General features: G+C 41.6%; 1 protein-coding gene across 1 annotated transcript in view; it reads right to left on the bottom strand.

The window, feature by feature from the left end:
* LOC122557879 (bestrophin-2-like) overlaps nucleotides 1-5,946 on the bottom strand; it is a 42,272-nt gene extending 36,326 nt beyond the window's left edge. The window contains exons 1-2 of the mRNA XM_043706044.1: nucleotides 5,609-5,946; nucleotides 2,097-2,256 (exon numbers count right to left, since the gene is read on the bottom strand). Of these exons, the coding sequence (XP_043561979.1) occupies nucleotides 2,097-2,248 (152 nt within the window). The 5' untranslated portion in view covers nucleotides 2,249-2,256; nucleotides 5,609-5,946. The remainder of the gene's footprint in view (nucleotides 1-2,096; nucleotides 2,257-5,608) is intronic.
* Nucleotides 5,947-14,038: the final 8,092 nt, after the last annotated feature.

Below are 14,038 nucleotides of genomic sequence, written 5' to 3'. Positions count from 1 at the left end.
TGAAAACATCCACCTCATTATTCTAATTTCAATTTCCAGCACTCAGCCCATAGCCTTGAATGCTTCGGCCTTGCAAATGGATATTTAAGTATGTCCTCTGAGTGTTTCTGCCTTTGCCACCCTTTTGTACAGTGAGTTCCAGGTTCCCACCACCTTCTGGTCACATCATCTCACCTCACTGATGTGCAGTTGCCCAAACCAAACCAAATGCTGACAGTTCAGGACATGGAAGTCAGAGTGGTATCCTGGTGACTCGAGCTCTCCTGGTTCTCCATCCTGGACACCAGGCAGTAACCTTTCAAGATAAGCACCAGTTACAGTGACCATACCCATCACCCTCCAGGTCCCTATCACCAAAGCATGGTGCCAATATCCTTCTGTCTGTCTTGTCCAGGGAAATTAAGAAGAACAACGTGGGGCAATAGCAGATTGCCGGCATTTGACTAGGTGAATGGCTGGGCTTTCAGGATGCTGCAGGTGCCAGGAATTCCTATGTTTCCACCAGTGATATTTGGGAGAGGAAGGTGAGCAGGGCACTATAGGGGTGTGGTGCAATGGTAATGATGAGAGTTTGGGAAGTTATCGTGAGAAAACATGTTCGAGCTCACTGAGATAAATCCCCACGAAAATTACCAAAAATGGCACTTTCTAGTAAAACAGAGGCCAATGTTTTTAATCCAAACTGACACTACCCTTCCTATTCCATAAGCCTCAATTTTATTAATTAGACTTTTGATTAGTAATTTGTTACTTTTTTCTAAAATCTATACAGACAACATTCACATATTCCCTTCATCAATCTTTCTGTTACTCCATTCAACTGGATTAGTCAAACATGGTCTGCCTTATGCAAATACCTGCTGGCTGTCCTTAATTAATTCAAGTTTCTCCAAGTGCCTGTTGATCCCCCCTCCCCCACCCCTACCCAATTACTGTTCCTAAGACCATCCAGATCAGGTGACATCCACCCTAAGTATATCCTGCAATTCCAGTACATTCTTCCAATCAATTTTTACCCAATCCATTACTTCTGCCATCTCTGATTCTAATGATATTCTATCATATCCCTTTCCCTAGTCAATACTGATACTAAATATTCATTATGTATTCTAACCTTGTCTTGTACTTCTAAACATGTGATATAATGTTTGTCCGAAATAGCCCACCTTTTACTTACTGCTTACTATTTATGTGCTGATCAAAGATTTCTGGTACTGTGATGTAAAGGTGCAACCTTAAAAATGCTATCTTGGATGGGTAAGGTTTTATTTAATTGGTGTATATCAGTGACATAATAAAGACCAAAGCAAATCTAACCCCAGAAAGCCTTCAGGTGTTCGCTTGGAGAAAGTAGTACATTTAATCAGTCATGATTTGTGTTTATGCATTGGATGAATCAAGATTTCAGCCTGATTTCACAGGCCATCAATGTAGGGTTTGAATGATTGCCTTGTATGGACAAAATCGTTAACTGCTCCACCTCCACCCTCCTCTTAAAGTTCTTCAGGAATGTTTGTGGCAAAGCTTAAACTTGCATTTACAACATAGAAATAACTGTATTGTGTGTGTGTGTGTTAGAGAGAGAGAGATTGTGTGTGTGGGAGAGGGCCTGATCATGGTTACGGTCCTCCACATGATGTGATAAACAATGGATGTGGCAGTCTCCACTCATTAAAGATTCTGCAATGTCATTTGTACAAGAGCAGAGAGGTGACTTGGACACTAGTCCTCCTCAACCAATACCAACAAAGCACATTTAAAAGAGTCATTCACTTCACTGCTATTTTGAGGCCTTGAAGGACAGTAACTGTGCTTGTAAGTAACTATTTGTCACGTGAAGCATTAAGACAGGTGGTAAGATGTCAGGAAAATGGATGTCTTTCTTTTTGTTTTGTCACTCCAGTTTGTACCAGTGATTGAAGCAAACAGGAAGATGAGGAGGAAAGAAGAGGAACAAGTAACAAGAAAAGGGAGGGCAGAGGAAAATTGTATAGAATGATCTACACAAACTACAGAATATCATTGACATAATCTGCCATCACTGTACCCCACACTCTCTAACCCAGTTCTTCTTTTTAGTGAGAGACTGTTCTTACCTGTAGATGCAGCTGAGAGTGAGATAAAGCAGCATAAAGATAAGGAACTCTTTGTACAGTAGTTTGTATATGCTCCCCTTCCATTGTAGCAGCAATTTGGAAAAGCCGCACAGACGGGCATTAGCCACGCGGCTTGTGTAGGTTACGGTCATAGCACAGCCTAGAAGGAGAAACATGACTTCAAATGTTGTAGCACACTTTTCAACATTTTCTTTGTCACCACTTTTTCTCGCCTCTTAATCAATGGACTGACGAGTGGCAGATGGAGTTTAATTTGGGATAAATATGAGGTATTGCATTTTGAAAAAGCAAATTGTATAAGCATGAAGTAGAACTCAAGAGAGACCTCGGGTTTCAGATACATAATTCTTTGAAATTTGCGTCACAGGTAGACAGGGTAGTTAAGGAGGCATTTAGCATGCTTGCCTTCATTGCTCAGAATTTTGAGTAGAGGAGTTGGGACATCATGCTGAGGACATTGGTGAGGCCTCTTCTGGAATACTGCATACAGTTCTAGTCGCCCTGTTATAGGAAGGATATCATTAAGCTGGAGAGATTCAGAAAAGATTTACCAGGATGTTGTCAGGAATGTAAGGTTTGACTGATAAGGAGAGGTTACAAAAGATAGGACTTCTTTCACTAGAGCGTAAAAGGTTGAGGGGTGTCCTTTTAGAAGTTTATAAAATCATGAGGGATATAGATAAGGTGAATGACACCCTAGGTATTTTCCCTGGGATTGGGGATTTTAAGACAGGGGGCATACTTTTTTAAGGTGAGAGGAGCAAGGATTAACAAAGAGATGAGGGGCAATTTGTTCACACAGAGAGTTGTTTGTTTGTAGAATGAACTTCCAGAGGAAGTGGTGGATGCAGGTACAATGTTTAAAAGATATTTGGATAAGTATACTAATCAGAAATGTTTGGAGGGATATGGGCCAAATGCAGGCAGGTAGAGTCATAGAGATGTACAGCATGGAAACAGATCCTTCGGTCCAATTTGTTTCATGCCAACCAGATATCCTAACCAAATCTAGTCCCATTCGCCAGCACTTGCCCCATATCCTTCTAAACCCATCCTATTCATATATCATCCAGATGCCTTTTAAATGCTGTAATTATACCAGCCTCCACTACTTCCTCTGACAGCTCATTCCATACAGTCACCACCCTCTGTGTGAAAAAGTTGCCCCTTAGGTCTCTTTTACATCTAACGTTCTCACCATAAACCTATGCCCTCTACTTCTGGACTCCACGTCCCCAGGGAAAAGACCTTGTCCATTTACACTATTCATGTCCCACATGATTTTATATACCTCTTTAAGGTCACCTCTCAGCCTCCAATGCTCAGGGAAGACAACCCCAGCCTATAGCTAAACTCCTCCACCCTGGCAACATCCTCATAAATCTTTTCTGAACCCTTTCAAGTTTCACAACATCCTTCTGATAGGAAGAAGACAAGAATTGCACACAATATTCCAATAGTGGCCTAACCTGTACAGCCACAACATGACCTCCTAACTCCTATACTCAATGCACTGACCAATAAAGGATAACATACCAATAGCTTCCTTCACTATCCTATCTATCCTGCGACTCTAATTTCAAGGAACTATGAACCTGCACTCCAAGGTCTCTTTGTTCAGCAACACTCCCCAGGACCATGTCATTAAGTGAATACATCCTGCTCTGATTTGCTTTTCCAAAATGCAGCACCTCACATTTATCTAAATTAAACTCCATCTGCCACTCCTCAGCCCATTGGCCTATCTGTTCAAGATCCCGTTGTACTCTAAGGTAACCTTCTTCGCTGTCCACTACACCTAATTTTAGTGTCAGCTGCGTACTTACTAACTATACCTCATATGTTCACATCCAAATCATTTATATAAATGACAAAATGTAGTGGACCCAGCACCGATCCTTGCGGCACACCACTGGTCACAGGCCTCCAGTTTGAAAAGTAACCCTCCACAACCACCCTCTGTCTTCTACCTTCGAGCCAGTTCTCTACCCAAGTGGCTAGTTCTCCCTGTATTCCACGAGGTCTAACCTTGCTAGCCAGTCTCCCATGAGGAACCTTGTTGAAAGCCTTACTGAAATCCATATAGATCACGTCCACCACTCTGCCCTAATCAATCCTCTTTGTTACCTCTTCAAAAAACTCAATCAAGTTTGGTAAGACTAGTTTAGTTTGGGGATAATTGTCACAATGGATTAGATGGACCAAAGGGTCTGTTTCCATGCTGTATGACTCTATGACACTATGGTCTGAAGCTATTAATTCATTTTGGGATGCATTTGGCCATGATTAAGAATTGACTGCATAATTTTTTGTAAGTATAATTCAGCCATGAGGCGCGCCTAATTAACACTAATTCAGCAGAAGGTATTGACCAGTGCACTTGTGAGCACCCAATCTGATATCAGCTAACTCTAAACTGACTGAGCATTCAGCCTGGCATGTTTTAAAATTACAATATTTACCATCCACATTAGTGACAAGCGTGGCGAAACAACAATTTTGAGAGATTAAACCAAAGCCCCATCTAACCTGTGGACGGTTAAACAACCCAGTTTCTTGTGGCAGAGCCTGAGAGATCTCAGTGTCACCGGGCATCAGTCATCCTCAAACTGATACTTAAAGTCCGTATATTGCTGTTGGAAGGACCTGCAGTGCAGAGGCTGGCTGCCACTGTTTCTACATTACAACACTGATTACACTTCACACAATGTTTCTTGGGCTATGACGTTCTTCAGGACATCTTGAGTTCATAAAGGCCTGCTATGAATGAAAGTTTTCTTTTCAACATGAATGTATGTTTCTATGGATAGATGGATTTAGATTGTGGATAGTGGAGCTCTGGTAGCTTAGTTTGAAAAGTGTCATGTATGTGTTTGAATTCTAGGGGACTATTAAATTTTAGTGTTGCCTAAGCAATTATAAAATTGTGTGGCGTGGTAAAAGTATCAAGTGCAATTCTGTGACAAATCAGAACATCATATAGTAACAGACTGTTAGTAGTATGAGGAATATCAAACTGTAACACATCAGAAATGTAACAGTATTAGACTAATAGAATAAGAGTATATCAATAGTGATAGTAAATGAAGTCAGGTTGTAACATAATAAGTCTATAAGAATGTAACACAGTGTTACATGGGTACATATTTAGACAAGTTTGAAACAGATTCTGATCCACATGATCCTTGAATGTTTTGTTTGGGAATTAATTTTTGCCTTTTTGGGATAATTTGCTTCTTGTAAAGTGGTTCTTCTCTCTTCTGGTTTGGATTTCTGAAAGCAGAGTTACTATTCCAGCTGACACAAATCATTGACAGTTCAAAACTGAGATAAACCATTGCAATTTTAGGATAAACAACAGATATAGAACACCTTTCTTTAGATATACTGTACTTAGTCAGATTTGCTATCTGGACAGACCATTAGCGAAGATGCTGCTAATATTAATTAGTTTTAACACAATTAGATGTCATTTTACAAATGGTACTTACTGTAGGTTAGGGCTATGGGCTCTCCGTTTTCTTTCTGTTCATGTTCTGACTGTCGGAAGGTTCCAGAAGGCTCATTTTTTTGTGTGTGCGCGTAGTAATATGGCAAAAGAAAAGTGCGTGGAATTTGAAAACCCTTTCAAGTAGTGGTGGTCACTTGATCAGCTAATCTGCAGATTTACAGCACTGCTTTGTTTATGTATTAATCTCTTCCTCTAACATTCTGTTAGGTTTTTACTGCTATTTCACAACATTCGGTGGTTAAGCGTATAAACTGTAAAAGACCAAACTGATATTTGACCGTTAAGGTATAAGACCTTAAAAACATAATTCTTTGCATATTTTGCACTATTAAAATCCCAAATATCTAACCTTTAGCCCTCTATTTGTCATAACAGTTTTGCAGCCTCTCCCCCACCTTTGATGCCCCAATTCCCATTAAAAGGGCTTCCCTTATACCTAGTATGGACACAATGTTCACTCCCTTAAGCTCAGCAGCACAGACTTAAGTGGAAGATAATAGCAACAAATGGCTTATCCATTTGCTGCTAGGTCTCGCTTCTGCTCCTTCCCTCCTTATCATGAACCAACTGAGCTAAACTTCCTGGAAAGCTCCCCTGTCATAGCCCCAAACACACGTTGTTCTTTACTTTTCTTAAAATCTCTCATTGTTTTGCCTTTGGATCATTGTGTCATTCTGAGAAAGAAGGAGGCTATTTTCTCTTTTCTCTCTTTAGTCTCACTGGGTAGGATTCCAACCCAGTCCAACAGTTCATTAAGAGGCAGGTTCAGTATTCATCACTTTCTCAGACTATTTTTCCAAACAAAAATATGATTTTTCTTTCAAATTGTCATGCTGTGTTTTAAACATGGAGCTGGGCAAATGGAATAAACTCTCATACATCAAAGAAACCAACTGCACACATCAGCTGTTATTGTATCCATGGAGATTAGAAATCTTAGCTTGGATTATTTCTTTAAGCAGACCTTTGTTTGGCAGTTCAAAAATTGCTAATAACTTTATTTGTTATTACTCAGAGAGCAAAGGAAGACATTGGACGTACACAGCAGGCTACTCAGCATGTTAAAGGGAAAATAAAATGGGTTAGCAGTTTGGGCTTTGCCTTTGACAGAACTGCAGTTTAATAATGTTAGCCCAATATTTTAGATGTTGACAGATATGCTGTGTATATGCAGCATTTTCAGTATTATAGCTTCTTCACAAAAACATGTTGTTGATAAAAACCACTTGAGCTCCCTTGACCCTACACCCAAGTTATCCGTCTGACACCCATGTTGTTCTTCCTTTTAGGTTTTGTCCCTCTCTCCATTAAATCTGCCACCATCACGCCTCTCATTTAGAGAGAGAGAGAGAGATTCACTTCTCATTTCTAATCTGTGTATAGGTGTGCTGCATTATTAGTTCTTCTTGTGTTTTGTAAATAATATTTTTTTTTAACTCAAGAAAGTCTGTTAAATTGGCTCCTTTTAGAATGAATTCAGTTGATCAGATGGAGAGTATCCACTAAGGAGGCAATCCTTTGTAATTTAAGTAGTGACTAATGAGAAAGTTGCTGAATAAAAAATGGGTGTCACTTCATCCACCCTCACCTGAGAACATGACAATTTGGGATACCCTGTCTGGAACTTGGAGAATCTTATCTGAGGCCTAGTTGTTAACAGAGCTGGATGAGCTTAAATTTATTCCAACCAAATATTGGGAGGACTGAAGCCATTGAACACAATAGTGGATGATGACAATAAATCAGGGAGAATTACATGAGATATCCAGTGAGTTCTTTCTTGATGTCACAAGTAACTAGTTGTATTTTCCAACAGCGTTGTGAATCGTCTATTATGGCTTGTTGTCAGCTTCATTAATGACAGATCTCACCTCATTAACATACAGCTTCCCATCCTACCACCTGCCTTGAGGAAACTAGGTGCCACAAATTCCCAATTTGAAAGTGGGGACCTGGTGACTCTGGCTCCATTTCTGGACTTCCATCTTGAATACATGGCACCAGCATCTCAGCATATGCTCCATGCATAGTGACCGTGTATATCCCTTGTCCACGGTCATTGGCATCAGATATTTGACAGTCTTTCCACATCTTTGTAGCACATCTCCAATCCACTTGAACCATGCTGCTTCACTGGGAGTTATCATTGTAATGCTCTGCAAGGACACTGTGTACAAGGATTGCTTACAGATTGGAGTTGGCTGCTAACTTGCTTCCTTCCTACTCACTCACTCACTCACACACGTACTCACCTTGTGTCTACCAGGATGCTCATAACATCGCTGCCATACCTTGCTTTGCCATTTTGCGTTTGCCACATTTGCCGGAATTAGCAGACTCACAGTATACCTGTCTTGCCTTGTGATTTGCCATGCTATTCAGCACAGTCACAAGGCCTGGAAGCTTGCAGTGGCTATCAGCTGTCCTCAGTTAGGTCCAAGGGAGACACCTTTCAGTCACAGGGTCTCCACACAATAAATCAAGGGCAGCTTCCAATACCAATCCAACGTTTTGGAAATGGTCAGTCAGCTGCTTGGGGCAGTCAGGGTCAGGACCCCCTTGTAAAGTGGTGAGCAGCAGGATGTCAGGCACCCCCACCCCCTGTCTTACCTCTTCCTGCTGTATCATGGACTTTCTCTTTCCTTAAATGAGTGAAGGGGCGATGTTAAGAGAGATATGAATGAGAACTTTGAGGAGCTGGGATACAGGATTGACCAGATCAAGATTGATGAAGTTGATGTGCTGGAAATTTTGGAAAACATTAAGATTGATAAGTCCTCAGGACCAGACCAGATTTATCCTAGGGTGCTCCAGGAAGCAAGAAAGGAGGTTGCTGAACCGCTGGCGAAGATCTTTGCCTTCTCACTCTCCATGAGAGTCATACTGGAAAATTGGAAGGAGGCAAATATTGTTCCTCTTTTCAAGAAGGGTAATAGGGAAATCCCTGGCAATTACAGGCCAGTCAGTCTTACGTCTGTGGTCAGCAAAGTTTTGGAAAGAATTCTGAGGGATAGGATTTATTGCTATTTAGCAAAACATAGCGTGATTAAATGCAGTCAGCATGGCTTTGTGAGGGCCAAGTCATGCCTCACAAATCTTATTGAGTTCTTTGAGGAGGTGCCAAGACAGGTCGACGAAGATCGAGCAGTGGATGTGGTGTACATGGACTTCAGCAAGGCATTTGATAAGGTTCCCCGTGGGTGGCTCATTCATAAAGTCAGGAAGTATGGCATGCAGGGAGAACTGGCTATCTGGATTCAGAATTGGCTGGCTGACTGAAGGCAGAGAGTGGTTGTAGATGGCAAGTATTCTACCTGGAGGTCAGTGTCGAGTGGGGTCCTGCAGGGCTCTGTTCTTTGGCCTCTGCTCTTTGTAGTTTTTATAAATGACTTGGATGAGGAGGTTGATAGGTGGGTTAGTAAATTTGCAGATGACACAAATGTTGGTGGTGCCATCGATAGTATCGAAGGCTATTGCAGGCTGCAGCGAGACATAGACAGGATGCAGAGCTGGGCTGAGAAGTGGCAGATGGAGATCAACCTGGATAAATGCGAAGTGATGCATTTTGGAAGTTTGAACTCGAATGCTGAATATAGGATTAAAGACAGAATTCTTGGCAGTGTGAAGGAACAGAGGGATCTTGGTGTGCAGGTACATAGAACCCTCAAAATTGCCACCCAAGTGGATGACATTGTAAAGAAAGCATATGGTATTTTGGCTTTCATTAACGGGGAATTGAGTTTAAGAACCACGAGGTTTTGCTACAGCTCTACAAGTCCCTGGTGAGACCACACTTGGAATATTGCATCCAGTTCTGGTCGCCCTACTGTAGGAAAGATACAGAGGCTTTGGAGAGGGTGCAAAGAAGGTTTACCAGGATGCTGCCTGGACTACAGGGCTAGCCTTATGAAGAGAGGTTGAATAAGCTCGGACTTTTCTCTCTGGAGAGAAGGAGGAAGAGAGGAGACCTGATCGAGGTATACAAGATAATGAGAGGAATGGATAGAGTCAATAGCCAGAGACTTTTCTCCAGGGCAGAATGACAGAGGTCATAGTTTGAAGATATTAGGAGAAAGGTGTAGAGGGGACATCAGAGGAAGGTTCTTTACGCAGAGAGTTGTGAATGTATGGAACGCGTTGCCAGCAGTGGTGGTGGAAGCAGAGTTATTAGGGACATTTAAGCGACTGCTGGACATGCACATGGATAGCTTTGAGCTGAGGGGTGCATAAGTTAAGTTATTTTATTTTACATTAGGATTAACCCTCCGCACAATATTGTAGGCCAAAGGGCCTGTTCTTTGCTGTACTTTTCTATGTTCTTTATGTTCTATGTTCTATGATAGTGAGTTGTACAGCTGTTAGCCCTGGAGCAGATGAGAGAAATGTGGTGAGGTGTCCAGAGTGAGTGAGTAGGCAATGCAGGGTTAGCAGTGTTGAGATTGTGTGGGTGAGAACAAGTGAAGGAAGATATTGTATGTGATAGTGAAAGGGGTAGAGCATGAGACTTGGCAGAAAGTGGATGCAGAAGCAGAGATGGAGTGAGTGTGAGGTGGTAGAAAGAAGAGTGTGGCACTTACCCCAATGGGAGAGAAAAGGTCATTAACCTTCTACTTACTCTGCTGGATGTTCCTCCAGATGGAACAAACTGCTGGTAACCTCAGACTAGACTGTCAGAGCCTGGTGTTGTGGCCTCATCTGCCAGGCCTGGGGATTGGCCTTTCACTGCACCACATCATCTGGCAGGATCTCCAGGTGCCAGTCCACAAAGCATGCTGCCAAATAACCCTTCTCTGCCATTCCTGGGGCAAACGTCCTGAACCATGCAGGGTAGCTCTGGACTTACATTACTTGTCTGGGTGTACAGCAGCCTTTTAAAGATGGCACTGGACCAGGTATGCTGGTCTATTCTCCAATATCCAAGCATTGGCTATGGCCAATGGGAGAATTAAGCTTGTGTTAGATGATAGGGGCAGGATGGATAGTTTATGTGATGAGTTTGGACAATTGGAGTGAAAAAACCCATGAAAGCCGATGTGAAGAAACCCTCCACGAAACCTGATGAAATTGAGACTTACTCAAAGAAATGTAAGATTCAGCTCATTGTTTGTGGACCCGGTTCCAAATTCAATTCTCTAGTGTTAAAACTTGCTGGAGTAGCACGCCATATATCAAACCCTGCTATTCCCAGAGCCATACAAATGTTAATTTATTTTTAAAGGTATGCACATCACCCCAATTTGCCTACCTTTAAGATTGAGGTTGATGAAAGCATGGACCAGGTTTCTGTAACAAACAAGAATTATTATTTGTTATAAGTTATTGGACTATAGCTACAAGTAAACAGATATAAACCATTAGAGACAAACCCAAAACATTGACTTTTCCACGACCTGATGATGTCTGGCTTGCTGTGTTCTTCCAGCCTCCAGCCTGTCTATTTGGATATAAACCATTGGCATATAACCTGACTAACTAAAACCGTAATCCCCTTATAAGCTCCCCATTTTGTACACACACACACATATATACATATACAGTATATGTATACACACAAATAGATAGGAAAAATAGATTATTGGTGGAGGGACAGAAGAACTTGAAAGTCACTTAAGTTTTCATTGTTTCCTGATTTTAGTAATGAGGTGACCCTACTTCAACTGTGAGGTGCTGCAGCAAATCTTAGCAGGACTTATACTCATAATGGTAAGGTCCTAGGGAGTATTGCTGAACAAACAGAACTTGGAGTGCAGGTTCATAGCTCCTTGAAAGTGGAGTCGCAGGTAGATAGGATAGTGAAGTAGGCGTTGGTATGCTTTCCTTTCTTGGTCAGAGTATTGAGTACAGGAGTTGGGAGCTTAAAAATGTGTTGCTGGAAAAGCGCAGCAGGTCAGGCAACATCAAAGGAACAGGAGAATCGACGTTTCGGGCATAAGCCCTTCTTCAGGGCTTATGCCCGAAACATCGATTCTCCTGTTCCTTTGATGCTGCCTGACCTGCTGCGCTTTTCCAGCAAAACATTTTTAAGCTCTGATCTCCAGCATCTGCAGTCCTCACTTTCTCCTACAGGAGTTGGGAGGTCATATTGTGGCTGTGTGGGACATTGGTTAGGCCACTGTTGGAATATTGCATGCAATTCTAGTCTCCTTCCTATTGGAAAGATGTCATGAAACTTGAAAGAGTTCAGAAAAGATTTGCAAAGATATTGCCAGGGTTGGAGGATTTGAGCTATAGGGAGAGGTTTAATAGGCTCGGGCTGTTTTCCCTGGAGCGTCGGAGGCTGAGGAGTGACCTTGTAGAGGTTTACAAAATTATAAAGGGCATGGTTAGGGTAAATAGACAAAGTCTTTTCCCTGGGGTTGGGGACTCCAGAATTAGAGGGCATAGGTTGAGAGGGGAAAGATCTAAAAGAGACCTAAGGGGCAACTTTTTCACGCAGAGGGTGGTACGTGTATGAAATGAACTGCCAGAAGAAGTGGTAGAGGTTGGTACAATTGCAACTTTTAAAAGGCATCTGGATGGGTGTATGAGTAGAAAGGGTTTGGAGGGATATGGGCCGGGTGCTGGCAAGTGGGACTAGATTGGGTTGGGATATCTCGTCAGCATGGACGAGTTGGACCAAAAGGTCTGTTTCCATGATGTACATCTCTCTGACTCTATAACTCGCCAGACCCCTTGCTGTTTGGATGTCTTTCTCTGGAAGCTTCATAAGATGTATAGAGCAACTGATTCATTTGGAATATATCTCTGATTTATCAGTTAAAAAGTTACAGCTCACAGCAACTGCTGGAGGAAAAATAATTGGTTTTCTTCAAGTTAGACTAAATTCTTAACTGCAGAGAACAGGCAGCTTCTGCTGGGAAGAAAAACAACAATTCTTTGCATTTCCCTTTCTCTCTGTATCTGCATCTCTGTAACTTGTTTTCAGTTCAAACTTGCTCAGTTAGCTGAGAACTAAGCAGCTTCACTTGTAAACAACTCCTCAGCTTCTTAATCATCCACACATTGAAAGAACCCATAGCCACACAAAACAGAGTTCTCAAGCAGGATCGGATTCCTTACAGTGAAATTACGTAGCCATTTTGGTAAATCCTTGTTTTTAAAAACAGTTCTTTCTCCTTGCAGTCCACAGTTCTTACAGACACAAAAACAAAAAAATGTCATGATTCTTACGCTAGCTACTGACTCTATCCCTCTCTCTGGAAACAGTCTCAGAATAATCTAGTTTGCTCACAATCTTGCTTTCATATTTAACCCTGAGCTGAGCTTCTGACTACATATCTGTGCCATCACTAAGACTGTTTATCTCCATCTCCTTAACCTCACCTAATCTTCTTTTCTCAGATTATCTCTGTTGAGACTCTCATTCATGTCTGTTCCAATGACCTCCTACATTATACATGCCTTGATTTTGAGTTCATCCAAAACTCTGTTGCCCTTATCTTAATGCATTATACACTGGCTCATAGTTAAGCAATGTCTAAGTTTTAAAATTTTCATCCTTGTTTTTAAATCCATGGCATCCCCTTTCACTTTCTTTGTAATCTTCTTCAACACTGCAACTCTCTCACATATCTAATTCTGGCCTCTGGGCCTCTGGAGCATTTTCCTTATAATCATTCCATCATTTATGGTCATGCTCTCAGCTGCCTAGGTCCTAAACTCTGGAAGCCCTCCATACACTGCTCCACCTCTCTATGTCACTGTCTTTGTGATGGAAGGTGGATTTCAAAACAGGGGCAGACGGATGTGGGTCAGTTATGTGAAGACAGTTCTTTTTAAACAGGTCAGAAAATCATTTTGGGCAGTGACTGCAATCAGTTCCAAGAAAGAATGTGATTTTGCTCAAATGTCTGGGAGATCCCTTGTGGTGCTGATGGGTAAAATATTTATACTATTGGGTTTATGACAGAAAACACGTCTAGACAAATTGTTTTGTTTTGATTTTAGAATAGAAGGTTCGGAGTTTTAGTTCAGAAGAACCCAGAGTTGGGTTAAGAAGGTAGAACAATCTCTCCTATCAAGGAAGTCAAGTCAGTGCAGGGGAACTATCAACAGCAGAAGCATACTCTGGTTTGTGATGCTTCCAAGTAAGGAGAGTTTGGGTAGACGTCTTCAAATTGCTGGAACTGAGAAAATTTAAGGCCATCAGAATTGTGAAATATTCTTATTCACAGACTAGGAAAGAGATTGTAAGATTGCCACTACAGTTTAAACAAAGGAAATGGTGCGGGAAAGTCAGCTCCGTCAAACCATGTTTTGCTAAGAGAGAGACGTTCAGTGAGGTGACAGTGCAGAAGAAATGTTCTTGTAATCTAACTGTTCTGAAGAATGAATTTAGTGGTCCCAACAAATATCAATTAACTCAGCACAAACTTTGTATGTCCCAGTGGTAATTTTAACTCTGCTCTCA

The sequence above is a fragment of the Chiloscyllium plagiosum genome, chromosome 16 (assembly GCF_004010195.1).
Source record: "Chiloscyllium plagiosum isolate BGI_BamShark_2017 chromosome 16, ASM401019v2, whole genome shotgun sequence".
NCBI lineage: Eukaryota > Metazoa > Chordata > Chondrichthyes > Orectolobiformes > Hemiscylliidae > Chiloscyllium > Chiloscyllium plagiosum.
This window is presented reverse-complemented; position numbering and strand designations above follow the sequence as displayed.